This window comes from Tripterygium wilfordii, chromosome 9 (assembly GCF_013401445.1).
Source record: "Tripterygium wilfordii isolate XIE 37 chromosome 9, ASM1340144v1, whole genome shotgun sequence".
Taxonomy (NCBI): Eukaryota; Viridiplantae; Streptophyta; class Magnoliopsida; order Celastrales; family Celastraceae; genus Tripterygium; species Tripterygium wilfordii.
In genome coordinates, this window is record NC_052240.1 from 8,891,128 (window position 1) to 8,918,464 (window position 27,337).

Consider the following 27,337-nt stretch of genomic DNA (forward strand, 5'->3'; position numbering starts at 1 on the left):
ACTTCTAAGAACACTATATAGAGTACAACAGTCCGCTTTGATGCATTGGAATTGTTCCACTCTCTTCATAGACGAGCTTTTCATGGCTTTTTACAACTTCAAACATAACTTGGTCTTTTGGCATTTTACCTAACAAAATGTTGTATGAAAGCTAAACTAGCAAGTTAGATTGCTAAGAACACTAAATAGAGTAAGCCGATCTACTTTGATGCTTCGGAAATGCTTAATCTGTCTATGGACGAGCTTATTAAGATTTTTGTAATTTCAAGCATAACTTGGTCTATTGGCATCTTTGAAATACGAAACATTGTACGAAGGCTAAACTAGCAAGTTAGACTTCTAAAAATACTAAATAGAGTGCAAAAGGTCCACTATGATGCTTTGGAACTGCTCAACTATCTTCATGGACGGCTCTTCACGATTTAGCACACTTTCAAACAAAACTTGGTCTATTGGTTTCTTTGCCCAATGAAACGTTGTACGAAAGCTAGACTGGCAAGTTAAACTTCTAAGAACACTAAATAGAACACAACGGTCCACTTTGAAGTTTTGGGAATGCTCAATTCTGTCTATAGACGAGCTTTCCCCGTATTGTGCATTTTCCAACATAACTTGGTCTATTGGCATCTTTTGATGACGAAACATTGTACGAAAGGTAAACTAGAAAGTTAGACTTCTAAGAACACTAAATAGAGTACAATGGTCCACTTTGATGCTTTGGAATTGCTCAACTCTCTACCTAGACGAGCTTCTGACGTTTTTGTGCAATTCAAACATAACTTCATCTATTGCCGTCTTTACCTAACGAAACGTTGTACGAAAGCTAAGCTAGCAAATTAGACCTCTAAGAACACTAAATAGAGTACAATGGTCCACTTTGATGCTTTGCGAATGCTCAATTCTGTCCATAGATGAGCTTTTCACGTTTTGTGCAATGTCAAACATAACTTGGCCTATTGGCATCTTTAGGTGATGAAACATAGTAGAAAAGCTAAACTAGAAAGTTAGACTTCTAAGAACACTATATAGAGCATCTTTCGATTATGAAACATTGTACGAAAGTCATACTAGCCAGTTAGACTGCTAAAAATTTTAAATAGAGTACAACGGTCCACTATGGTGCTTATGAATTGCTCAAGTATCTTCATGGACGAGCTTTTCACGATTTAGTGTAATTTTAAACAAAACTTGGTCTATTGGCATCTTTTGATTACAAAACATTGTACGAAAGTTATACTAGCAAGTTAGACTTCTAAAAATTTTAAATAGAGTACAACGGTCTACTATGATGCTTATGAATTGCTCAAGTATATTCATGGACGAGCTCTTCACGATTTAGTACAATTTCAAACAAAACTTTGTCTATTGGCATCTTTGCCAAATGAAACGTGGTACGAAAGCTAGACTAGCAAGTTAGACTTCTAAACACACTAAACAGAGTACAACGGTCCACTTTGATGATTTGGGAATGCTCAATTCTCTCCATAAACAAGCCTTTAACGTTTTTGTGCAATTACAAGCATAACTTTGTCTATTGGCGATTCCTAAAGAAACATTGTATGAAATCTAAACTAGCAAGTTAAACTTCTAAGAACACTAAATAGAGTACAACGGTCCAATATGATGCTTTGGAATTGCTCAACTCTCTCCATAGATGAGCTTTTCATGGTTTTGTGCAATTTCAAACATAACTTGGTCTATTGGCATTTTACCTAACAAAATGTTGTACATAAGCTAAACTAGCAAGTTAGACTGCTAAGAACACTAAATAGAGTACAACAGCTTACTTTGATGCTTTGGAAATGCTCAATTCTGTCCATAGACGAGCTGTTCAAGATTTGTGCAATTTCAAACATAACTCGGTCTATTGGCATCTTTTGATTACAAAACATTGTAGGAAAGCTAAAATACTAAGTTAGACTTCTAAAAATTTTAAATAGAGTACAACGAACCACTATGATGCTTTTGAATTGCTCAACTATCTTCATCGACGAGCTCTTCACGATTTAGTGTAATTTCAAACAAAACTTGGTTTATTGGCATCCTTACCAAATGAAATGTTGTACGAATGCTAGACTAGCAAGTTACACTTTTAAAAACATTAAATAGAGTACAACGGTTCCCTTTGATGCTTTGGGAATGCTCAATTTTGTCCATAGACGAGCTTTTCACGTTTTGTGCAATTTCAAACATCACTTGGTCTATTGGCATGTTTTGATTACGAAATTTTGTACGAAAGCTAAACTAGCAAGTTAAACTTCTAAATACACAACATAGATTACAACGGTAAACTATGATGCTTTTAAATTTCTTAACTATCTTCATAAACAAGCTCTTCGTGATTTAGCGCAATTCCAAACAATACTTGGTCTATTGACATCTTTACCTAACGAAACATTGTACGAAAGCTAAACTAACAAGTTGAACTTCTAAGAACAATAAATAGGGTACAACGGTTTACTTTAATACTTTGGGAATGCTCGATTCTGTCCATTGATGAGCTTTTCACGTTTTGTGCATTTTCAAACATAACTTGGTCTATTGGCATCTTTTGATTACGAAGCATTGTACGAAAGCTAAACTAGAAAGTTAGACTTCTAAGAACACTAAATAGAGTACAATGGTCCACTTTGATGCTTTACGAATGCTGAATCCTGTCCATAGACGAGCTTTTTGTTGGGATCTGATGGCACCACAAGAGGGGGGTGAGTTGTGAGCTTAATCAAATTTAGACTAAGTCACCTCTTTTTCTGTTTCAATTGAGTTTCACCTTAAACAGAAGCAATTTAAATAAGTTGAATATAAATACAGGCAAAGATAATCACATAAAGAAAACTTAACAACAAGAATCAAGTCAAATGATCAAAAATGAATATCACACACCAAAACAGGTTGTAATGAAGCACAAAATCAGATTCAACAAATGTATGCACAAACTTGATTCTATCACCCTAGATGTCCAATTTCAAGTATGCAATGCAAGTATGATATGCTAAAATGAAATTTCTATAAAGTAAAGATGGCAAAAAGATTTATAGTGGTTCGGCTTAACCCAAGCCTACTCCACTCCCCAAGTCACCCTTGGGAATTTGAAACACTCCACTATGGCTTGTTCAACCGAGTCAAGCAGAACTCATACAACCAGTGTTTTGAAGCCAAACACCAAAACTTTACAATCAATGTGGTTTCTAGCTCTCCACACAAACTCTTATCAACAATACAACTCGGTCTCACCAAGAATACAAATTAACAAGTTGAACTCTCAAATAGGCTCTTTATGGCAGCCGGGTAGAGAAGTAGTTTAAGTTCAAGGTATGGCTATTTGAGTAGCTAGATATGGAAGTGTTTAGGATCAAATTAGGCTCTTAGGTAGCTGGATATGGTATGGTGAAATTCTGGAAGCTTTATAGTCCTTTAGTTGCTAGGATTTATGGACCTTGAATATGTAGCAACTAGCTTGAATCAAGTGATGAAGGCTCAAATGTATGAAATGAAAGGTCCAGAGTGGCCTTTTATGTTCTAGAAATCAGATTGTGCAAGTAAGAAAATGGCTCTTGAGGAAATGATAAGAATTAGGTAAGAAGGGCTCAAGAGTAACAATAAAGCTTTGCTTGGCTAGTGTATATGATCTCTCTTCAAAATCAAGTATGTAATCAAGGAATGAATGAGTGAAAAAATGAAAGCTTAGAAGATGAAGAACACTTGAGAGAGAAAGTGTAATTTTCGGCCAAGTCTATGCACCATAGACAAAGAGTTAATTTTTGTAGAAATTGTGGAGTGTGAGCCCATGAAATGATGGCCATTGGATTAGATATGAAAAATACGGACCCTTGGATCAATATAGCTATTAGAAGGCTTAGAGAAGTGTGAAAATGATTTCAACAAGTCTCTCTTTGCTGGGAGGAATAATGGCCATTAGATGAGAAAGGTTTAAAGATAGCCATTGGATAAAAAGGTGTGGTGGAAAGGCTTAATCTTGCACCAATGGATCAAAAAGATATTTTGGAGGGAAGGAAAGTGGACCATTGGATGAGGAAAACCTTTGAAATAAATCACCTTCCTTTGTCTCTTTCCAAAGTGCTTTTCCAGCAAACTATATCTCTTTTGTAGCAAAAGAGGTCTTGAAAATATGAGCATTTATTGCATGTCTCCTCTTTCTTTTTGGCTTTAAATCTCTATTGTTGACTTGTAGCACTTTTTGGATCCACTAATCCATTTCATATATCCACTTCATGTGCCATGTCATCTACCATGTCAGTCCGTTGACTTTGACTCTGACCAGAAAGTCAAGTTTTCTTCAATTTGCTCCATTTAAGCTCCAATATATTCTTTACATATTCTGACCATGGTTAACCATGAAAATGACTTTCTTAATCATGCTTGACCATGATTAAGTCTTCATTACAGTTTGGTTAAGGTCATCATGTTGATACTTGGTCAACTTGATCATCGTACACACAATTAAACTCAAGACATGCTATGTAAGCCATGTTAGGGCTTCTTGCAATGTTAGTCCATGTTAGTTCAATAAATCAAATTCCCATGCATTTTGGGTAGGACACATAGGTCTAAGATTTCTCATGTACATTATGGATCAAATTTCAATCAATCATGCTTTTGTAATCACTCAAACATATATATTCAACATTCTCCCCCTTTTGATGATTACAAAATAACCTATGTAACTTTGAACTATTTTCTTTAATTTTCATGAGAAACTCTCCCCCTCACAACATGCTTCATTCAAATTAACTCCCCCTAAACATGTGCATAAAATTAAGACAAGGGAAGTGCAATTCAAGACAAGTAAAGCATCAATAGGCAAGGTATATCACAATTACATTCAAATTCCTCCCCCTAGACCTATGCATACAAACTTTTGAATTCAAAGTTGCATTCAATATTTTCTCCCCTTTATTTTGTAAATGCATCCAAAGGGTGTTCAATATAAGCAATGCATAAACATTCATACACATATCAAGGACTCATTCTCATGCCTAGATTACCTCTTAAAAATTCAAATCTCTCTTGGTTTAGAGGTTTAGTTAGTATGTCCGCAAGTTGGTTCATTGTGTCCACATACTCTAATTTAATTGTCCCTTGAGTCACATGATCTCTAATAAAATGATGCCTAATTTCAATATGTTTAGCCTTTGAATGATGCACTGGATTTTTAGAAAGGCTAATGGCACTAGTATTATCACAATATATAGGAATATCTTTCAATTTAAGTCCAAAGTCATATTATAGTTGTTGTCTAATCCATAAGAGTTGAGCACAACAACTCCCTATAGCCATATATTCGGCTTCGGAGGTAGATAGGGCAACACAAGATTGTTTCTTGGAGAACCAAGAGATAAGCATACTCCCTAGGAATTGGCATGTACTCGAAGTACTCTTCCTATTTATCTTACATCCAGCAAAGTCGGCATCACTATATACATGTAAATCAAACAATGAATTTTTGTCATACCATAAGCCAAGAGTTGATGTATGCCTAAGATACCTAAATATTCTCTTAACCGCTAGGAAATGAGAATGCATAGGCTGAGTTTGAAATCTAGCACACATGCATACACTAAACATAATGTCGGTCTACTAGAGGTCAAATACAAAAGTGAGCCAATCATGGACCTATACATTTTAGAATCATAAGGTTGTCCATTTTCATCTTTGTCAAGCTTAGTAGACACAGTCATGGGATCGTCTAATAAGCATATCATGAAGATATTTAGTTTGACTAATATGTATACCTTTCTTAGTTTTTTTAACTTGTAGCTGTTGGTTGCTAAAATTAATTTTAGACATACAGCGGAAGCTAACTAGGATCGTCTTAGCATAGGTATAAATCAAAATTTAACAAACAATGCCCCTACGACCATAGCGTGTTTTTGCCTAACATGCTTCTAAAAATTTATTTGATCTCAAATCTTATTTAAACATGTTAATCGAACACACAAGATCAAGTTTTAATCTTTATAAATAATCCTAGCATGCTACTAGGTTTATATCCTAACAATTATTAAAACAAGATCAAGCACGCACAACATGGCATCAAGAAAGTTAGAGATTAACCAACCTCTTCAAAATCGAGGTCCTAAGCTTTCTTCTTTTCTTGAACGCACGAACCACCGTCTTAATCTCTATGAACTTGGAATGCCTACGTCGTTTCCTTGGTATTCCCTTTAATCTCCTTGCGAACAAGCAAAACAAAAATCACCGATTGGCGGTGAACCAAAATCACACACACGGTTGCTTCCTTTTTGTGTGAATGTAACACTCGGCCACTATAAGATTTCACTCTTCCCTTTTTTTTTGTTTAAACAAAAAAAAAACTACAACCTTGATGCTTAAACAAAAAAATATAGAAGGTGTTGTATTTATATAGAATTAAATAAGTCTCACTAGGTTTTTGAAATTCCTATTCCATTGGAATTAGGAAACTAACAAACTTGACCACCAATTCAAGTAGCGATCGGCCAGCTTTTAGAAAACCTAGTATGGCCGACCGTGTCTTGCGTTGCAAGGCATGGGTTGGGCCTATCTTGGTCCACAATAGAATCTTTCCAATTTTATTGGACCTCTACGTTTTCCATTGGGCGCAATCTTTCAAGAATTCAAGGCTCAAATATTATATTGGTCCTTGGTCCATTCTTGACTTTAATTTCGATTATGTAAAATATTTATTTTACAATCTAAACCGAAATTCTGAGACTTATTATTTAATATAAATACACTTACAAGAATTTTGTATATCTTAACAAAAATAATTTTATCTTGAGGTTATCTTTGGAAAACCAAAACCCAATAAAATTATATCCTTTTTGTTATATAAACTCCATTCTTGAAATATCCCAATGACCGTTGTGATATGGTGAAATTTTCCGATCTTCCTTTAGTAAGGCGAGAGACTAAAATGAGGCTACCAAGGGGACTCCGCAGGACAAACAAATCTAGGCTCTCGAAATATTATTCTTTACCGCCAAGCCCTATGACTAGGAATAATATTTCAATCCAATGTTCGTTTGACACTACCTAAACTATGGATGAACTCCCAGAGATGTACGATTCTTACATCGAGGCTTTTCCTATTAGAAACCTGTCCCTGACCTGTGAGATGTGTACAAATATATCCTCCATGCAACACCCGGTAAGTTGGAGTGAGAGTTTATGTACTATCAAACATTCCAAAGTCCATATTTCCCCTGAGCTCTCAGTTCCCTTATATCTATCCACTAAGTGGATTATATTGACCCGTCGATCAATGTAAATGGTAACGCTTGATCCATAAGGATCACTCTACAGAGTTTCTGGGTAGATTAATTTGAACCTCTTAGGTGGGTGCTTACACTTCCGTATCCCAAAAGTACATGAATGACTATTTTGTAGGTATGCTTCCACACCCTAGTGGCATACATCCAATTCGTCGAGTACATTGACAATAGTGTGTGTCTCACTCATTGATGAATCAAAATGCACACGCTATAAGTATGAAAGTATTGACCTACTCAAGCTTAAGAGATATCGTACTCTCACAGCTATAGGATGAACAACTCATTGATAGTACTTTTCTGGTTGTTCTTTCCTATGTAAGTCCGTCAATGTATGTTTCCTTACATACACTAGTGCACCAATCCGAGACTCCTCTCGAGTGATCAAGACAAACCACTCCCCTATTTGGAGATGTCCATGTACTACAACCTATATCAACAAAGTGCCTAGCTTTGTTAATCTGATTGTGGCTAATTTATTTAAGATGTAATAGTGAATCTTGTGTCTATCTATACTCACACATAAAGTGTATCTAAGTATCCAAGATTACTATAAATAACATCCCTAGACATTGATCGCTAGACATTGATGGAACATTCATACATAAATGAAAAAACATCTAATACACATAATGCAATATTAAATATTTATCAATAAACCTCAGATCTGTCATACATGGTATGTTTTTAGGACATAATCCCAACAAACTCCCACTTGGACTAAAGAACATACTCCCTAAAGCATCCTAACACCCATTCCCTCTACATGAGCCGTGAAACTCTTTCTAGTAAGGGCCTTGGTGAATGGATCCGCCAAGTTGTGTAATGACGCAATCTTTAGTACCTCCACTTCCTTTCGCTGCACGAACTCCCTTATCAAATGGAACTTACGTTCTATGTGTTTTCCTTTACTGTGGTAACATGGTTCCTTGCTTTGAGCTATTGCACCCATATTGTCACAATATAAGGTGATAGGTCTCTCAACGCCAGGGACTACCTCTAATTCCATAAGGAACTTTCTCAACCAAACTGCCTCCTTAGCGGCTTCTGAAGCTGTCATATATTCGGCTTCCATGGTGGAGTTTGCGATGCAAGTTTGCTTCACACTCCTCCAACTTATGGCTACACCACCAAGTGTAAACACGTAACCGGACGTGGACCTTCTAGAGTCCTTGTCTGCTTGGAAATCCGAATCAGTATAACCCACTGGAATGATCTCATCACTACGGTAAACAAGCATATCATCTTTTATTCTCTGAAGATACTTGAATATATGTTTGACCGTCGTCCAGTGATGCAAGCCAGGGTTAGATTGATATCTACTAACCAATCCCACTACATAGCAGATGTCTGGCCTAGTACAAAGCATAGCATACATGAGACTGCCAACTGCGGAAGTATATGGCACCTTACTCATTTCACACTTCTCTTCTTCAGTCTTAGGACAGTTGTCATTTGAAAGAGGTACTCCATGTCTAAAAGGTAAAAGACCTTTCTTGGAGTCACGCAATGCGTACTTAACTAGAATATTCTCTATATATGTGGCTTGGGAGAGAGCTAATGTTCTAGTTCCGCGATCTCGCATAAGCTTGATGCCTAGAACATAGCTTGCTTCTCCTAGGTCTTTCATGTTAAACTGATTGGATAACCATATCTTGACCGCCGATAAAGTTGTAGTATCATTTTCGATGAGCAATATGTCATCAACGTAGAGAATTAAGAACACAAATTTCCTGCCGTCCAATCTCTTGTATACACACGGTTCATCAGGGTTTTGATCAAATCCGTAGGATTTAATCGTCTAATCGAATCGGATGTTCCAAGATCTATATGCTTGCTTAAGTCCATAAATGGACTTCTTAAGCTTGCAAACCATATTTTGCTGACTTTCAGCAATGAATCCGGTGGGTTGCATCATATAGATGTTTTCATCTAGATGGCCATTGAGGAAAGCCGTCTTGACATCCATCTGCCATATCTCATAATCAAAATGAGCTGATATGGCGAGCAGTATTATGATGGACTTAAGCATGGCTACAGGTGAGAAAGTCTCCTCATAGTCAATACCCTCTTTTTGAGTATAGCCCTTCGCCACCAACCTTGCTTTAAAGGTTTCAACCTTTCCATCTACTCCTCTTTTCCTTTTGTAGACCCATTTGCACCCCATGGGTTTTATTCCATCATGTATGTCCACAAGATCCTACACTTCATTAGAATACACAGACTCTAATTCAGATTCCATCGCTTTGAGCCAATGATCCACATCAACATCAGAAACTGCTTCTTCGTAACTAGTGGGATCTGGTTCAAATTCGTCAGACACTGCCAAAATTGACTCTCCAAAGTACATGAACCTTTCAGGAGGTCGTGAGACCCTCCCACTACGATGAAGCTCTGGTGTTGCATCCAAGATTGTTTCGGCTATTGTTCATTCTCAACATTTTCTGTTGGACCGGAAGTTGAACCATCAAGATTTTGTTCTTCAAGGATTATCTTCCTTGGTTCACTACTGTTTATACAATCTTCTTCTAAGAATCTAGCATTCGTGCTAACAAATACTTTTTGACTCTAAGGATTGTAGAAATAGCCACCACGAATCCCTTTAGGAAATCCAACCCAGTAACATAGCACAAATCTTCGTCCAAATAGTTGTCTAATCTGCCAGTACAAAAGCCGGACATCCCCGAACTTTTAGATTTCTAGGATCAGACTTGCATCCAGTCCACATCTCATGAGGTGTCTTTGATACTGACTTAGACGGTACTAAATTCAAGATGTGCATGGCAGTTTCTTGGGCATATCCCCAAAAAGATTCAGGGAGAGTGGCATGACACATCATGCATCTTACCATATCCAGTAGAGTCCTGTTTCTCCTTTCTGTTACCCCGTTTTGTTGAGGAGTTCTAGGTGCAGAAAGCTGAGTAACAATGCCATTATCAGTGAGATACTGTTTATACTCATCTAGCATGTATTTGCCACCACGGTCAGACCGTATAGCTTTGATGCGTTTATCCAATTGGTTCTCCGTAAAAGCCTTAAACTCTTTGAACTTGTCAAAAGCCTCAGACTTGCGGCGCATTAGATAAATGCATCCATACCTAGAGTAATCATCAGTAAAAGTAATGAAGTATTCAAAACCTCCTCGGGCTTGTACCGTCATTGGTCCACATACGTCTGTATGCACCAACTCAATTAAATCATTAGCCATAAGGCCTTTGGACTTGAACGACCTCTTAGTCATTTTACCTTCTAAACAAGATCTACATTGTGGCATACTGTTCATATCTAATGGGCCGAGTGACCCATCATGAGCTAGCCTGTTGATTCTTGTTTGGTTAATATGACCAAGTCGTAAGTGCCAAAGCGTTTCCTCATTGGATGTGGCCTTTCTCTTTCTAGATTCAGCATGCATAATATCACAATTATTACCAGAGTAGGAATTTGGATGTAAATAAAATAGATTTCCATTCATAGTTCCAGAGCATATTTCCTTTCCATATCTACTAATTGTAACATTAGAAAGGAAAGATAAATGATACCCTTCTGACATTAAACTTGAAACTGAAATTAAATTTCGTCTAATATCTGGAACATAAAGGCAATCGTTCAATGTTAAAATCTTATTGCATCCAAAATATAAATTAACTATTCCTACTTTAGTAGCTTCTACTATGACTCCTGAAGTAGTCCTCAAAGTGATTTCTCCTTTATTAAGTTTCCTGGTTTCCTAAAACCCCTACAATGAATTGCAAACATGATTAGTGGCTCCAGAGTCTACAATCCAGGATACAGTAGAATCAACCACTAAACAAGCCTCAATAAATAGAATATTACCCTCAATCTGTTTCTTTGCTAGAAGCTTTGGGCAATCACTTTTCCAGTGCCCTTTCTGGTTGCAATGAAAGCATTTGCCTTTCCCCTTCACAACCTTGCCCTTTTTCTTTATCTTTGGGCCTTTGGCAGCAGTGGCTTGCTTCCTCTTATTCTTAAGCTTTTTGGGCCCAGAATTAGAAACCTTAACAAAATGGACCTGCTTCTCCTTTCCCATTATCTGCTTAGCGGATTGAAGTTCCTTCATAAGCATTGGAAAAGACATCTCCATCTTGTTCATGTTGAAGTTCAACTTGAACTGGGAGAATGAGCTTGACAGGGTCTCCAAGACCATATCCACCTGCGTTTGTCCATCGATTTCAGCACCAAGATCCAAGGCTTCATAGAGGTACTCCATGACCTTGAGCATATGCTCTCTCATGGGAGTACCCTCGGCCTGCTTGGCGTTCATCAACTTCTTTATCGCTTGCTGCCTTGTAGGGCCTCTCCAGCTATCTGCATGCTCTCATGTTGTTTCTGCAAGACTGGCGATAAAGACGCTAAGATATAGCACTTAGCCATGTCATTGGCATTGATCCATTTTTGCCGAGCCAATCTGTTCTCATCTATTGGGTCAAGGCCCAACTCAAGACAATCCTCGATCAGAACATACTTGTACCCACCTGAGGTGAGCACTATGTCCAAGTTTCGTTTCCAGTCAACATAATTCGGTCCAGATAGTTTGTTTTCATTCAATATGGAAATAAGTGGAGAAAACGACATCTGAAATTTAAAACATTTAAAATGCATCAGATGAATACTTCAATTATTTAATCTTTTTACATATCTACTAGGTAATAAAAACCCAAACATTTACTAAGTAAATCAAATGTAATAGCGTATCAACCAACAACAATTGCTTGCCTAGTTGACCCAAGTCTAACTCAGTCAAATAAATTCAAGCGTCTAGCCTTTTGGGCCTCTTGAATTTCTTGATCGCTACTTATTTGGCTCCTTTGTAGGTTGAGTGTAAACCAAGGTTTAACCTACTGGAACTTGCTCATGTGAAAACTACATCCCAGAAGGGGGTTGCGTGTGCAACACGAGTAAGCTTTCATACAAGCGTGTCCTAAGTTATCAGCTTTCAATTCTACTATTGCAACTAATGGATACTCCATCCCAGAGGGGGGTTGCGTATGCAACACGAGTAAGTACCCATCTACAAATAAGAATTGAAATTTCCACTTGAAATCCTCCCACTAGACATGGCATATAAACTCCATCCTAGAGGGGGGTTGCGCATGCAACACGAGTAAGTTTATATACCCTAGTGAGGATTAACCTTTGGGAAGCCGTGGGTCATATCATTAGATATAACCCTCTCCCACTCAATAATTTATTATTAGGGTTTTTCTGGTTGAAGATTACCGTAGATCCTATTGGCTCGAATCAACCTTTAATCGTTAACCAATTATGTAATTCCACGTGATTAAACTCATAATTATTCCCAATAGTTAATTAGGTGATTAACCTAAATCTTTAATCTATTAAATTATGCCATGAAAGTTCATCTAATCACGTAATTACATGTAACTTATTAGATGTCAAAAGGTGATTCCTAATAAGCCTGGTGCCCTGGCTTGTCTATATGCCAATTTAATCATACATCCATTCACATAAGTAAAAGCATAATTAAATAAAGCAAAATAAACAAACATAATAAACACATATGATACTGTATCTAAGCTGGTCTTCATGATGTCCAACATGCAGATATCCATCTCCAATCGTGACTCAAAGACTAGGGAGAAACCCTAGCCGTGGGCCGTGAGTCTGCTTCACTTTCGGGGATTTTTCTTTGTGTTGAACTCCATCACGAACCTGCGTTTGTGACTTACAGAGGCTTTCCAGGGGTGTCCTTAGTCCAGAAAATATTTTGGTTACCAAAAAAATTGAGTTACTAACCGAAATACCCCTTAGGAACACTCCAAGTACAAATCTGAAAAATCTGTCGCGCACGCAGCTTGTCTTGGCTGCTGCAAATTTTCAGCTGTGTTTCCTCACGATTTCTTCATTCTTTTCCATTCATAACATCACTAATTACCAGTACAAAAAATCCTATAACTTGGGGAAGGCTTACAAGTGATTCTAATGAATTTACAAAGCAATGAAACTACAAATCTGAAAAAAAAAACAGCTTTACAAAAAATATCCCATAGACTCTAAACGCGAGCCTATGGGTTACAACCCAAAACAATATATTTAAATAAATTAATACCAGCTTAGTACAGTATCTCAAGGCTGTAAAACAAGTGTTAGTGGCATCCAAAAATTCACAAAATCAATCGCACACCCTAGGCAACAATCTAGCGCGCAATTATTTTTCTTATGAATCATTGCGTTAATCTTGACTTAATACATACTAAGTTTTCTCCGATACCATTTGTTGGTTGCTAAAACTAATTTTAGACATACAGCGGAAGCTAACTAGGATCGTCTTAGCATAGGTATAAATCAAAATTTAACAAACGATGCCCTACGACCATAACGTGTTTTTGCCTAACATGCTTCTAAAAATTTATTTGATCTCAAATCTTATTCTAACATGTTAATCGAACACAAAAAATCAAGTTTTAATCTTTGTAAATAATCCTAGCATGCTTCTAGGTTTATATCCTAACAATTATTAAAACAAGATCAAGCACACACAACATGGCATCAAGAAATTTAGAGATTAACCAACCTCTTCAAAATCGAGGTCCTAAGCTTTCTTCTTTTCTTGAACGCACGAACCACCATTTTAATCTCTATGAACTTGGAATGTCTACGTCGTTTCCTTGGTCTTCCCCTTAATCTCCTTGCGAACAAGCAAAATAAAAATCACCGATTGGCGGTGAACCAAAATCACACTCACGGTTGCTTCCTTTTTGTGTGAATGTAACACTCGGCCACTATAAGATTTCACTCTTCCCTTTTTTATTGTTTTGTCTTAAACGGCTGAGAAAAAAAAACTACAACCTTGATGCTTAAAAAAAATATAGAAGGTGTTGTATTTATATAGAATTAAATAAGTCTCACTAGGTCTTTGAAATTCCTATTCCATTGGAATTAGGAAACTAACAAACTTGACCACCAATTAAAGTAGTGATCAGCCAGCTTTTAGAAAACCTAGTATGGCCGACCGTGTCTTGCATTGCAAGGCATGGGTTGGGCCTATCTTGGTCCACAATGGAATCTTTCCAACTTTATTGCACCTCTACGTTTTTCATTGGGCGCAATCTTTCAAGAATTCAAGGCTCAAATATTATATTGGTACTTGGTCCATTCTTAACTTTAATTTCGATTATGTAAACTATTTATTTTACAATCTAAACCGAAATTCTTAGACTTATTATTTAATATAAATACACTTACAAGAATTTTGTATATCTTAACAAAAATAATTTTATCTTGAGGTTATCTTTGGAAAACCAAAACCCAATAAAATTATATCCTTTTTGTTATACAAACTCTATTATTGAAATATCCCAATGACCGTTGTGATATGGTGAAATTTGCCGACCTTTAGTAGGACGAGAGACTAAAATGAGGCTACCAAGGGGACTCCGTAGGACATACATATCTAGGCTCCCGAAATAATATTCTTTATCGCCAAGCCCAATGACTAAGAATAATATTTCAATCCAATGTTCGTCTGACACTACCTAAACTATGGATGAACTCCCAGAGATGTACGATTATTACATCGAGGCTTTCCCTATTAGAAACATGTCCCTGACCTGTGAGATGTGTACAAATATATCCTCCATGCAACACCTGGTAAGTTGGAGTGACAGTTTATGTACTATCAAACATTCCAAAGTCCATATTTCCCCTGAGCTCTCAGTTCTCTTATATCTATCCACTAAGCGTATTAGATTGACCCGTCGATCAATCTAAATGCTTACGCTTGATCCATAAGGATCACTCTGCAGAGTTTCTGGGTAGATTAATTTGAACCTCTCAGGTGTGTGCTTATACTTCCGTATCCCGAAGGTACATGAATGACTATTTTGTAGGTATGCTTCCACACCCTAGTGGCATACATCCAATTCATCGAGTATATTGACAATAGTGTGTGTCTCACTCATTGATGAATCAAAATGCATACGCTATAAGTATGAAAGTATTGACCTACTTAATCTTAAGAGATATCGTACTCTCACAGCTATAGGATGAACAACTCATTGATAGTACTTTTCTGGTTGTTCTTTCCTATGTAAGTCCGTCAATGTATGTTTCCTTGCATACACTAGTGCACCAATCCGAGACTCCTCTCGAGTGATCAAGACAAACCACTCCCCTATTTGGAGATGTCCATGCACTACAAGCTATATCAACAAAGTGCCTAGCTTTGTTAATCTGGTTGTGACTAATTTATTTCATATGTAATAGCGAATCTTGTGTCTATCTATACTCACACATAAAGTGTATCTGAGTATCCAAGATTACTATAAATAACATCCCTAGACATTGATGGAACATTCATACATAAATGAAAAAACATCTAATACACATAATGTAATATTAAATATTTATCAATAAACCTCAGAACTGTCGTACATGGTATGTTTTTAGGTCATAATCCCAATAGTAGCCCTAAAAAGAATGTAAGCTCACCCATCATAGACATCTCAAATTGATTTTTCATGCAAGACTCAAACTCTTTGCACATAGCCTTATTAGTAGCACCAAATATAATGTCATCTACATATATTTGAACAATAAGCATGTCATGACTTTTTTCCTTTAAGAACAAAGTGCTATCAATTCTTCCTCTTTTAAAACCATTTTGAATTAAGAATGAGGAAAGTTTATCATACCATGCCCTAGGTGCTTGTTCAAACCATACAAGGCTTTTGTCAATTTATAAACATGGTTTGGAAAGTTAGGATCTTCAAATCTGAGTGGTTGCTTTACATGCACATTCTCATTGATAAAACCATTCAAAAATGCACTTTTGACATCCATTTGATAAAGTTTAAAACCTTTGAAACATGCAAATGCCATAAGCAACCTAATAGCTTCCAACCTATCTACGGGTGCAAAAGTTTCTTCATAGTCAATCCCTTCTCTTGGTTGTACCCCTGTGCAACCAACCTAGCCTTGTTTCTAACAACTTCACCATTTTCATTCATTTTGTTCTTAAACACCCATTTAGTTCCAATTATGGTTTGGTCTTTAGGTCTTGGAACTAGATTTCAAACTTCATTCCTAGAAAATTGATTCAACTCATATTGCATAGCAATAATCCATTTAGCATCAAGCAAAGCATCATCAATATTCCTAGGTTCTACTTGAGAAAACAAGGAACATGAATCATTCACATCAACAATCAAAGCATTATCCATCAAATTTTCAGCCACATTATCATTCACATTATCTACCTCATGCATATCACCAACATTAGAAGTTAAGTGAGATCTACAAGTTCTTACCCCTTGGTGCAAATTACCAATAATGAGCTGTTTGGGGTGCTTGTGCTTGTCTCTCACTTGCAGCCACGATATAGGAGCTAGTTCACTTTGATTTTGATTTATCGAGCTCACGGGCTCAACTTGGTTTTCATCCAAGCTTGCTGGTTGCACACCACTAGCCACTGGTTCTTCTCCATTTACAGTTTCCACATGCTCTTTTGCTCCTTCTTTGCTTGATTTATCAATCTTAGGTGTAGGAGAGTCATCCTCATCATCGTTTATGCTCAACTTCTCCAAACCTATCTCAATATCATCATGCTCAAGCAAGGGGTCAAATGCAAGAGTTTCAATAAATTTAACATGAATGGACTCTTCTATTTTTCTAGATTTTGGATTATATACTCTATAAGCCCTAGAAGTCAAAGAATAGCCAACAAACACACAAGGAGTAGATTTTGCATCAAATTTATCTAAATCATCCTTAGTGTTCAAAACATAGCACTTGCATCCAAATACCCTAAAGTAGTCAACTCTAGGTTTTCTTTCATTCCAAATCTCATAAGGTGTCTTATTGATTTTCTTTCTAATGGACAACCTATTCACAATATAGCATGCACAATTAATGGCCTCAGCCCATAAGATCTTAGGCAAATCATGTTCAACAAGCATGGTCCTAGCAATTTCTTGTAAGATTCTATTTTTCCTTTCTACTACCCCATTTTTGTTGGGGTGTCCTAGGTGAAGAGAAATCATGTTTAATGCCATATTCATCGCATAGATCAATGAATGCATGATTATCAAATTCTCCTCCATGATCACTCCTAATCTTGCTAATGCTCATGTTCTTTTCATTTTGAAGCCTTTTGATAAGTTTTGAAAACTCATGAATGGTCTCATGCTTATGTGCAAGAAAAATCACCCAAGTATATCTAGAATAGTCATCAACAATCACAAATGCATATGATCTACCACCTAGACTCTTAACTCTACTTGGACCAAACAAATCAAGATGCAAAAGCTCTAAAACTCTGATAGATGAAATCTGGGATTTTGATTTAAAAGATTCCCTAGCATGCTTTCCTTTAATGCAAGGCTCACATACATCATACACATCGAAGTTCAAAGATGGAATGCCTCTAACTAGGTTCTTTTTAACTAATTTTTCAATTGTAGAGATTCCTACATGTCCTAATCTTCTATGCCAAATATTCACATCACAAATGCTAGAAATCAAGTACTTCACTTTGCAATCATTCAAATCATTTAAATCAAGAGTGTACATATCACCATCTCTACGACCTATAAGTAAGCACTCATTCATGGCATTTCTTATTTCACACTTAGAATCATCAAAGCAAATAATCAACCCACAATCAGCCAAATGAGAAATACTCAGAAGATTAAAAGATAAACCATCAACTAGTGAAACATTGAGATAGAGATAGAAGATACATCACTTATGGATCCTTGACCAAGGATCCTACCCTTCTTGTTGTCCCTGAAGGTAACATGTCCTCCTTTGGAAGATTTCTTGAAATCAAAGAATAGATTTGGATTGTCGGTCATATGTCTTGAACAACCACTGTCCAAATACCACATTGAAGCTCTAGAAGACTTGACTTTCAAGCACACCTACACAAGTTCAACTCACTTTAGGTACCCAATTTATTTTGGGTCCTAGGAGGTTAGCACCAGCAACTTTAGTTCCCTTAGGAACCCACATTTGTACAACTCTCTTGCCAAACACATATTGAAACTTTGGATGAATCTTGGCATTCAAGTCATGCATGTATGCATTATGTGAAGTATGAAATGAAATTCTAGCATACATATGACCTTGTGGTGCCCTAGGTCTCCTATAATAAGCCACGGATTGCCCGTGTTTCTTAAGGAACCTTAAGGGTCTCATATGACCAGATTGACTTCCATTTTTCCAAGGCTGAATTAGCTCATTCCCAATATAAATTGCTTTACGCCCTATAGACTGGAGATATGTAGCATGCTCATGATGTGATTTTGAAGTACTAGCATACATATCATTCAAATGATTATAGTTAGGAGGAGAAAAATTCAGTTTCATAGGTAAGCACTTATCCTCCATGTCATTCAAAGATTCCAAGTAACCATGTGATACAAAAGTTGTAGAAATATCATGCAAATCACATTTTTTCAACTTCACATCGTCATTAATGTAGCCTAGACCAGATTTGTCAAGAGATTGTCCAAGGCATGAAAGAAGTGAATCAAGTCTAGATGATCCCATACTAAACTTAGAGAAAGATTTCTCTAGTTCCTCATATCTCATTTTTAATGTGTCCAACTCATCTTGAACACTAGAGTCAACATGGGATTCTTGGTTCTCATTAGGCAAAATATCAATTAATTTCAAATCATCATACTCTTCTTGCAAGGTACCAAGTCTAAGTTGCAAATCTTTAATCAAAGGCTCATGATCACATTTAGACATGTCATTAGCACACATGACAGCAAGCATATCACATTTTTCATCATATTTAGCATTAGGTTCATCAATGGTCTTTTCATGCTTTTCTACCATTTCTACCAAGCAAGCATTTTCATTCTTTAGATGCTTCTTTTCCTTATGCAATTTTCTGTTTTCAACATTCATGTCATCAAGTAAGGAAATCAAGTCATCAAAAGATAAATCATCATCATTATCATGGTCTAAAGAATTTACCTCCTCATCCGAATTGGATGAGTTCCCTTTTGCCATGAAACATGCTTTTGAAGCCTCTTTATGTTCATCATCACTTGAAATGCAATATGAATCCGAGTCACTCCATGCGGCTTTGAAAGCTCTCTTTGATTGGTACTTGCTATTTTCTTTCCTCTTTGGACACTCATTCTTCATGTGTCCCTTTTTGTCACACTCAAAACACTTCAAATCTTTGCTTTGCTCCTCATGAGTACTCTTGGAAGTATTTTGATCTACATGACCAGATTTGAAATTGTCTCTTTTTGAATGGTTGAATGGTGCTCCACCTTTCTTCTTCTTATTTATCAAGTATCTCTTGAATCTTCTTATCATTAAGGCAATTTCCTCATCGCTCAAGCCATCTCCACTATCACCCTTGGAGGCAAAAGCTAGACTCTTCTTTTTGGTGTCCTTCTTTTGGGCTTCTCTTGCCTTCATATTTGTTTCATACACCATCAAGGAACCAACCAGCTCATCCAACTTCAAGATTTTGAGGTCTTTAACTTCTTGGATGGTTGTGACTTTGGCATCCCATGTTTCTGGAAGACTTCTCAAGTATTTTTGCACATTTTCTTGATTGGAGAAAATCTTTCCAAAAGATTCAAGAGAATTCAAAATCTAAGTTAGTCTTATATCCATTTCGATAATGGATTCATTAGGATGCATGGTAAACAGTTCATATGAATGCATGAGCATGTTAATCCTTGACTCCTTTACTTGATTAGTGCCCTTATGCTTCATCTCTAACCTTGTCCACATGTCTTTAGCTGAAATGCATGTAGAAATATGTTTAGCATCAACTTGATTTAATGCATTAAACAAGATAGACATAGCTTTAGCATTTAAAGACATCTTCTTCTTATCATGTTCATCCCATTTATCCCTAGGTTTTGTGCATTTTCAAACATGACTTGGTCTACTGGCATCTTTTGATTACGAAACATTGTACGAAGGCTAAACTAGAAAGTTAGACTTCTAAGAACACTAAATAGAGTACAACGGTCCACTTTGATGCTTTACGAATACTCAATTCTATCCATAGACGAGCTTTTCACGTTTTGTGCAATTTCAAATATAACTTGGTCGATTGGCATCTTTCGATTACGAAACATTGTACGAAAGATATACTAGCAAGTTAGACTTCTAAAAATTTTAAATAGAGTACAACGGTCCACTATGATGCTTATGAATTGCTCAAGTATCTTCATGGATGAGCTCTTCACGATTTAGTGCAGGTTTAATCAAAACTTGGTTTATTCGCATCTTTACCAAATGAAACGTGGTACGAAAGGTAGACTATCAACTTAGACTTCTAAAAACACTAAACAGAGTACAACGGTCCACTTTGAAGCTTTGGGAATGCTCAATTTTGTCCATAGATGAGCTTTTCACGTTTTGTGCAATTTCAAACATAACTTGCTCTATTGGCATGTTTTGATTACGAAACATTATACGAAAGCTAAACTAGCAAGTTAGACTTTTAAAGACACAACATAGATTACAACGGTAAACTATGATGCTTTTAAATTTCTTAACTATCTTCATAGACGAGCTCTTCGTGATTTAGCGCAATTCCAAACAAAACTTGGTCTATTGACATCTTTACCTAACGACACGTTGTACGAAAGCTAAACTAGCAAGTTAGACTTCTAAGAACAATAAAAAGGGTACAACGGTTTACTTTGATGCTTTGGGAATGCTCGATTCTGTCCATTGATGAGCTTTTCACGTTTTGTGCATTTCCAAACATAACTTGGTCTGTTGGCATCTTTTGATTGCGAAACGTAGTACGAAAGCTAAACTATCAAATTAGACTACTAAGAACACTATATAGAGTACAACAGTCCACTTTGATGCTTTACGAATGCTCAATTCTATCCATAGACGACCTTTTTATGGTTTTTTGTAATTTCAAGCATAACTTGGTCTATTGGCATCTTTTAGTTGCGAAACGTAGTAGAAAAGCTAAACAAGAAGTTAGACTACTAGGAACACTATATAGAGTACAACGGTCTACTTCGATGCTTTGAATTGCTCAACTCTCTCCATGGACGAGCTTTTCATGATTTTGTGCAATTTCAAACATAACCTTGGTCTATTGGCATTTTACCTAACAAAACGTTGTACAAAAGCTAAACTAGCAAGTTAAACTGCTAAGAACACTAAATAGAGTCCAACAGTTTTCTTTGATGCTTTGGAAATGCTCAATTCTGTCGATAGATGAGCTTTTCAAGATTTGTGCAATTTCAAACATAACTTGGTCAATTGACATCTTTTGATTACGAAACATTGTACGAAAGCCATACTAGCAAGTTAGACTTCTAAAAATTTTAAATAGAGTACAACGGTCCACTATGATGCTTATGAATTGCTCAAGTATCTTTATGGACGAGCTCTTCACGATTTAGTGTAGGTTAATCAAAACTTCGTCTATTCGCATATTTACCAACTGAAACGTGGTACGAAAGGTAGACTATTAACTTAGACTTCTAAAAACACTAAACAGAGTATAACGGTCCACTTTGAAGCTTTGGGAATGCTCAATTTTGTCCATAGACGAGCTTTTCACGTTTTGTGCAATTTCAAACATAACTTGGTCTATTGGCATGTTTTGATTACGAAATATTGTACAAAAGCTAAACTAGCAAGTTAGACTTCTAAAGACACAACAAAGATTACAACGATAAACTATGATGCTTTTAAATTTCTAAACTATCTTCATAGGCGAGCTTTTCGTGATTTAGCTCAATTCCAAAGAAAACTTGGTCTACTGACATCTTTACCTAACGAAACGTTGTACGAAAGCTAAACTAGCAAGTTGGACTTCTAAGAACAATAAATAGGGTACAACGGTTTACTTTGATGCTTTGGGAATGCTCAATTCTGTCCATTGATGAGTTTTTCACATTTTGTGCATTTCCAAACATAACTTGTTCTATTGACATCTTTTGATTGCGAAACGTAGTACAAAAGCTAAACTAGCAAGTTAGACCACTAAGAACACTATATAGAGTACAACGGTCCTCTTTGACGCTTTGGAATTGCTCAACTCTCTCCATAGACGACCTTTTCAGGGTTTTGTGTAATTTCAAGCATAAGCTTGGTCTATTGGAATTTTACCTAACAAAACGTTGTACGAAACTGAAACTAGCAAGTTAGACTGCTATGAATAGTAAATAGAGTCCAACGGTTTACTTTGATGCTTTGGAAATGCTAAATTCTATCCATAGACGAGCTTTTTAAGATTTGTTCAATTTCAAACATAACTTGGTCTATTGGCATCTTTTGATTACGAAACATTGTACGAAAGCTAAATTAGCAAGTTAGACTTCTAAAATTTTTAAATATAGTGCAATGGTCCACTATGATGCTTTGGAATTGCTGAACTATCTTCATGGACGAGCTCTTCACGATTTAGGGCAATGTCAAAAAAACTTGGTCTATTGGCATCTTTACCAAATGAAACATTGTACGAAAGCTAGACTAGCAAGTTACACTTCTAAAAGCACTAAATAGAGTACAACAGTTCACTTTGACGCTTTGGGAATGCTCAATTCTGTCCATAGACGAGCTTTTCACGTTTTGTGCAATTTCAAACATAACTTGGTCTATTGAAATCTTTTGATTATGAAACGTTGTACAAAAGCTAATCTAGCAAGTTAGACTTCTAAAGACACTACATAGAATACAATGATTCACTATGATACTTTCAAATTTCTTAACTATCTTCATAGACGAGCTCCTCGTGATTTAGCATAATTCCAAACAAAACTTGGTCTATTGACATCTTTACCCAACGAAACAATGTACGAAAGCTAAACTAGCAAGTTAGACTTCTAAAGACACTACATAGAATACAACGGTTCATCATGATGCTTTTAAATTTCTTAACTATCTTCATAGACGGGCTTTTGGTGATTTAGCGCAATTCCAAACAAAACTTGGTCTATTGACATCTTTACCTAACGAAACGTTGTACGAAAGCTAAACTAGCAACTTGGACTGCTAAGAACACTAAATAGCGTACAACGGTTTATTGTGATGATTTGGGAATGCTCAATTCTGTCCAAAGACAAGCCCTTCATGTTTTGTGCATTTTCAAACATAACTTGGTCTATTGGCATCTTTTGACTATGAAACGTTGTACGAAAGCTAAACTAGAAAGTCAGACTTTTAAGAACACTATATAGAGTACAATGGTCCACTTTGATGCTTTGCGAATGCTCAATTCTATCCATAGACGAGCTTTTCACGTTTTGTGCAATTTCAAACATAACTTGGTCTATTGGCATCTTTTGGCTGCGAAACGTAGTACAAAAGCTAAAATAACAAGTTAGACTTCTAACGATACTATATAGAGTACAACGATCCACTTTGATTCTTTGGAATTGCTCAATTCTCTCCATAGATGTGCTTTTCATGGTTTTGTGCCATTTCAAACATAACCTTGGTCTATTGCATTTGACCTAACAAAACGTTATACAAAAGCTAAACTAGCGAGTTAGACTGCTAAGAACACTAAATAGAGTCCAACAGTTTACTTTGATGCTTTGAAAATGCTCAATTCTGTCCATAGATGAGCTTTTCAAGATTTGTGCAATTTCAAACATAACTTGGTCTATTGGCATCTTTTGATTACGAAACATTGTACAAAAGTGATACTAGCAAGTTAGACTTCTAAAAATTTTAAATAGAGTATAACGGTCCCCTATGATGCTTATGAATTGCTCAAGTATCTTCATGGACGAGCTCTTCACGATTTAGTGCAATTTTAAACAAAACTTGTTCTATTAGCATCTTTTGACAATGAAACAATTTACGAAAGTTATACTAGCAAGTTAGACTTCTAAAAATTTTAAATAGAGTACAACGGTCCACTATGATGCTTATGAATTGCTCAAGTATCTTCATGGACGAGCTCTTCACGATTTAGTGCAATTTTAAACAAAACTTGGTCTATTGGCATCTTTACCAAATGAAACGTGGTACGAAAGCTAGACTAGCAAGTTAGACTTCTAAACACACTAAATAGAGTACAACGGTCCACTTTGATGCTTTGGGAATGCTGAATTCTCTCCATAAACGAGCTTTTGACGTTTTTGTGCAATTTCAATCATAACTTTGTCTATTGGCAACTCCTAACGAAACGTTGTACGAAAGCTAAACTAGCAAGTTAAACTTCTAAGAACACTAAATAGAGTACAACGGTCCATATGATGCTTTGGAATTGCTCAACTCTCTCCATAGATGAGCTTTTCATGGTTTTGTGCAATTTCAAACATAACTTGGTCTATTTGCATTTTACCTAAGAAAACGTTGTACATAAGCTAAACTAGCAAGTTAGACTGCTAAGAACACTAAATAGAGTACAACAGCTTACTTTGATGCTTTGGAAATGCTCAATTATGTCCATAGACGAGCTTTTCAAGATTTGTGCAATTTCAAACATAACTTGGTCTATTGGTATCTTTTGATTACAAAACATAGTAGGAAAGCTAAACTAGCAAGTTAGACTTCTAAAAATTTTGAATAGAGTACAACAGACCACTATGATGCTTTGGAATTGCTCAACTATCTTCAGGGACGAGCTCTTCACGATTTAGTACAATTTCAAACAAAACTTGGTCTATTGGCATCTTACCAAATGAAACGTTGTACGAATGCTAGACTATCAAGTTACACTTCTAAAAACATTACATAGAGTACAACGGTTCAACGGTTCACTTTGATGCTTTGGGAATGCTCAATTTTGTCCATAGACGAGCTTTTCACATTTTGTGCAATTTCAAACATAACTTGGTCTATTGGCTTGTTTTGATTACGAAATGTTGTACGAAAGCTAAACTAGCAAGTTAGACTTCTAATGACACTACATAGATTACAACGGTAAACTATGATGCTTTTAAATTTCTTACCCATCTTCATAGACGAGCTCTTCATGATTTAGCGCAATTCCAAACAGAACTTGGTCTATTGACATCTTTACCTAACAAAACGTTGTACGAAAGCTAAACTAGCAAGTTGGACTTCTAAGAACAATAAATAGGGTACAACGGTCTGCTATGATGCTTATGAATTGCTCAAGTATCTTCATGGACGAGCTATTCACGATTTAGTGCAAGTTTAAACAAAACTTGGCGGTTATTTATCAAGAAACAAGGCGGTTATTTATCGCATATGTTTCAAAGCAATGAATACTATAACACCTAATGTCTTAGGTATATCAAAAAAGGAATCCACTACCTTATTTCAGGTAGATACAACTAATGCAAATTTGGCCGGTCCAAAGTCCATAAAGTGGACAGATGTTACTCTCCCTTCAAATTGGCTCCTTGAAAATGTTTCTACTTCTAGTTCGGAACCAATGCAGCCCAGGAGAATGGAACAAATAATAGAACACTCTGGCGGAGATGTTGAGGTTTACTTCTCATCAAATAGGAAGGTTTCGCTGTCTTTATCTAGCTTGGACAAAAGACCTAATAAATCTGAACCCGCTAGGTACAACACTTCTTCTATTTCAGAAAAGACCAACACTCCTCTTGTAAATGGTGTTACTGTATCCCACATGCTGTTTATAAAGCAGCCTCAAATCCATAAACTTCAGAAGTAGATTCTAATGAATCTACCGCACAACCAGAGCCTACCCCATCAGAATTAGGTTTTGAACCCCGTAATTATCAGACAAATGGAAGGATTAATGTAATCCGTGAAACCTTTGTCCCAGATAGAAAATTCATAATTGAGGAATTTATGAATGAAGAAAAATAAACCTTTTAGAAAATGGTACTTTAAACCTTTTAATAAAGAAGAATTATCTTTCTTTAAAGATAAATTTTATGAAGAATTACCCTTAATAGGATACAATATGCCATTTAAAACAATGGTTTGTTTTGTACCAAGAAAGAGAGATTGTTTTGGTCATAACCAATACACCTCTGATAAAATGAACTCTAGCTTCAGGAGAAACGGTTGAGTCAATTCATCCTCCAGGAAGTTCTCTAAAGTTTGAAGGAATAGAAGCCAGCCCTTATGTAATACCCTCTGAATCTGAAAAGAACTTAGGAAAAATTCAAAAACAAGGAAATTACACTAATCTTTGTTTAAAAACAATGATGGAACAAATGGATAGGATAGAAAATCAATTAAAAGTTACTGAGATTAAATATTCGGTGCAGTCTATTCCTCCAATGGGTTCAAGTAACCAAACCCAAACCTTAAAACCAAAACCTGAGGTTAAACCTGCCTTAATTAGGCCAGGACCTGAAATTTCTCATGAATTCAATCTAGGTGATGAACCTGTAGAAGAATTCGTTAAAAGATTAGCAGATATGTTGAAAGGAGTTAAAATCTTAGATAAACAAAAAGGAAGCATTTCGGTACTATCTCATAATTCTGAGATAGAGGAAACTGATCTAGACTCTGACGAATTAGAAAATTTTAAGAGTCAATTAATGGAAAAACAGACTAGTAGGATCATGCCAGTAAACACTAGAGGAAGTCGAATCCAAGACCGACTCCTCAAGATCTTCTCTTTGAGGAAAAGTATATAAATACTACTGCTGAATATAGCAGTACAACTATATATGAATGGAATGTCGATGGACAATCCGATTATCAGTTATTAAACACTTTGCATAATATGCTAATGTTTTCAACTATCTGCAGAGCCAATGGTAATACAGATCCCCAATCTGAATACGAAAAAAGTGAGTGTGAGTGTGAATATTATAAAGCCATTATAAAAATGAATGGTTTAAGCATCAACACTCTTATTCAGAATGAGAGCTTTTTGCTTGATCTAATAGATACAATTGCAGATCCGCAAGCTAAACGAGAAGCAATAGAAAGGCTTCTAAGCCTTCAAAGGGATAAAACCCCTAAGGATTCAAAAATAGACCCCAAGGAGATTGCTATATCTCCTATCTATACTTTAAGAGAGGTATTAGAAAGAGCCTCTCACTCAAATCTGTGACCTTACAAGATCTTAAACAAGAGGTTAATAACCTAAAATCTGAAACAAAATCTCTTAGGCAAAGAATCGAGATCCTTGAGTTACAAGTTGAAGTCAATTACTTGGCCACTCC

General features: G+C 36.2%; 1 protein-coding gene across 1 annotated transcript; it reads right to left on the minus strand.

Annotated features, from left to right (window-relative positions):
- Positions 1-10,981: 10,981 nt before the first annotated feature.
- On the minus strand, positions 10,982-11,553 carry LOC120005981. The gene is made up of 2 exons (XM_038855859.1): positions 11,205-11,553; positions 10,982-11,007 (listed from the first exon to the last, which is right to left on the minus strand). Exons 1-2 carry the CDS (start codon positions 11,551-11,553, stop codon positions 10,982-10,984), a joined length of 375 nt encoding a protein of 124 aa, XP_038711787.1.
- Between the last annotated feature and the right edge of the window lie 15,784 nt (positions 11,554-27,337).

Excerpts from the sequence above, each read along its gene's own strand:
- LOC120005981 (XM_038855859.1), bottom strand. The coding sequence starts at position 11,553 with ATGAACGCCAAGCAGGCCGAGGGTACTCCCATGAGAGAGCATATGCTC. Across the intron at positions 11,008-11,204 it reads CCCAAAGATAAAGAAAAAGG|GGGTTTTAGGAAACCAGGAA; the intron begins GCAAGGTTGTGA and ends AATTCATTGTAG.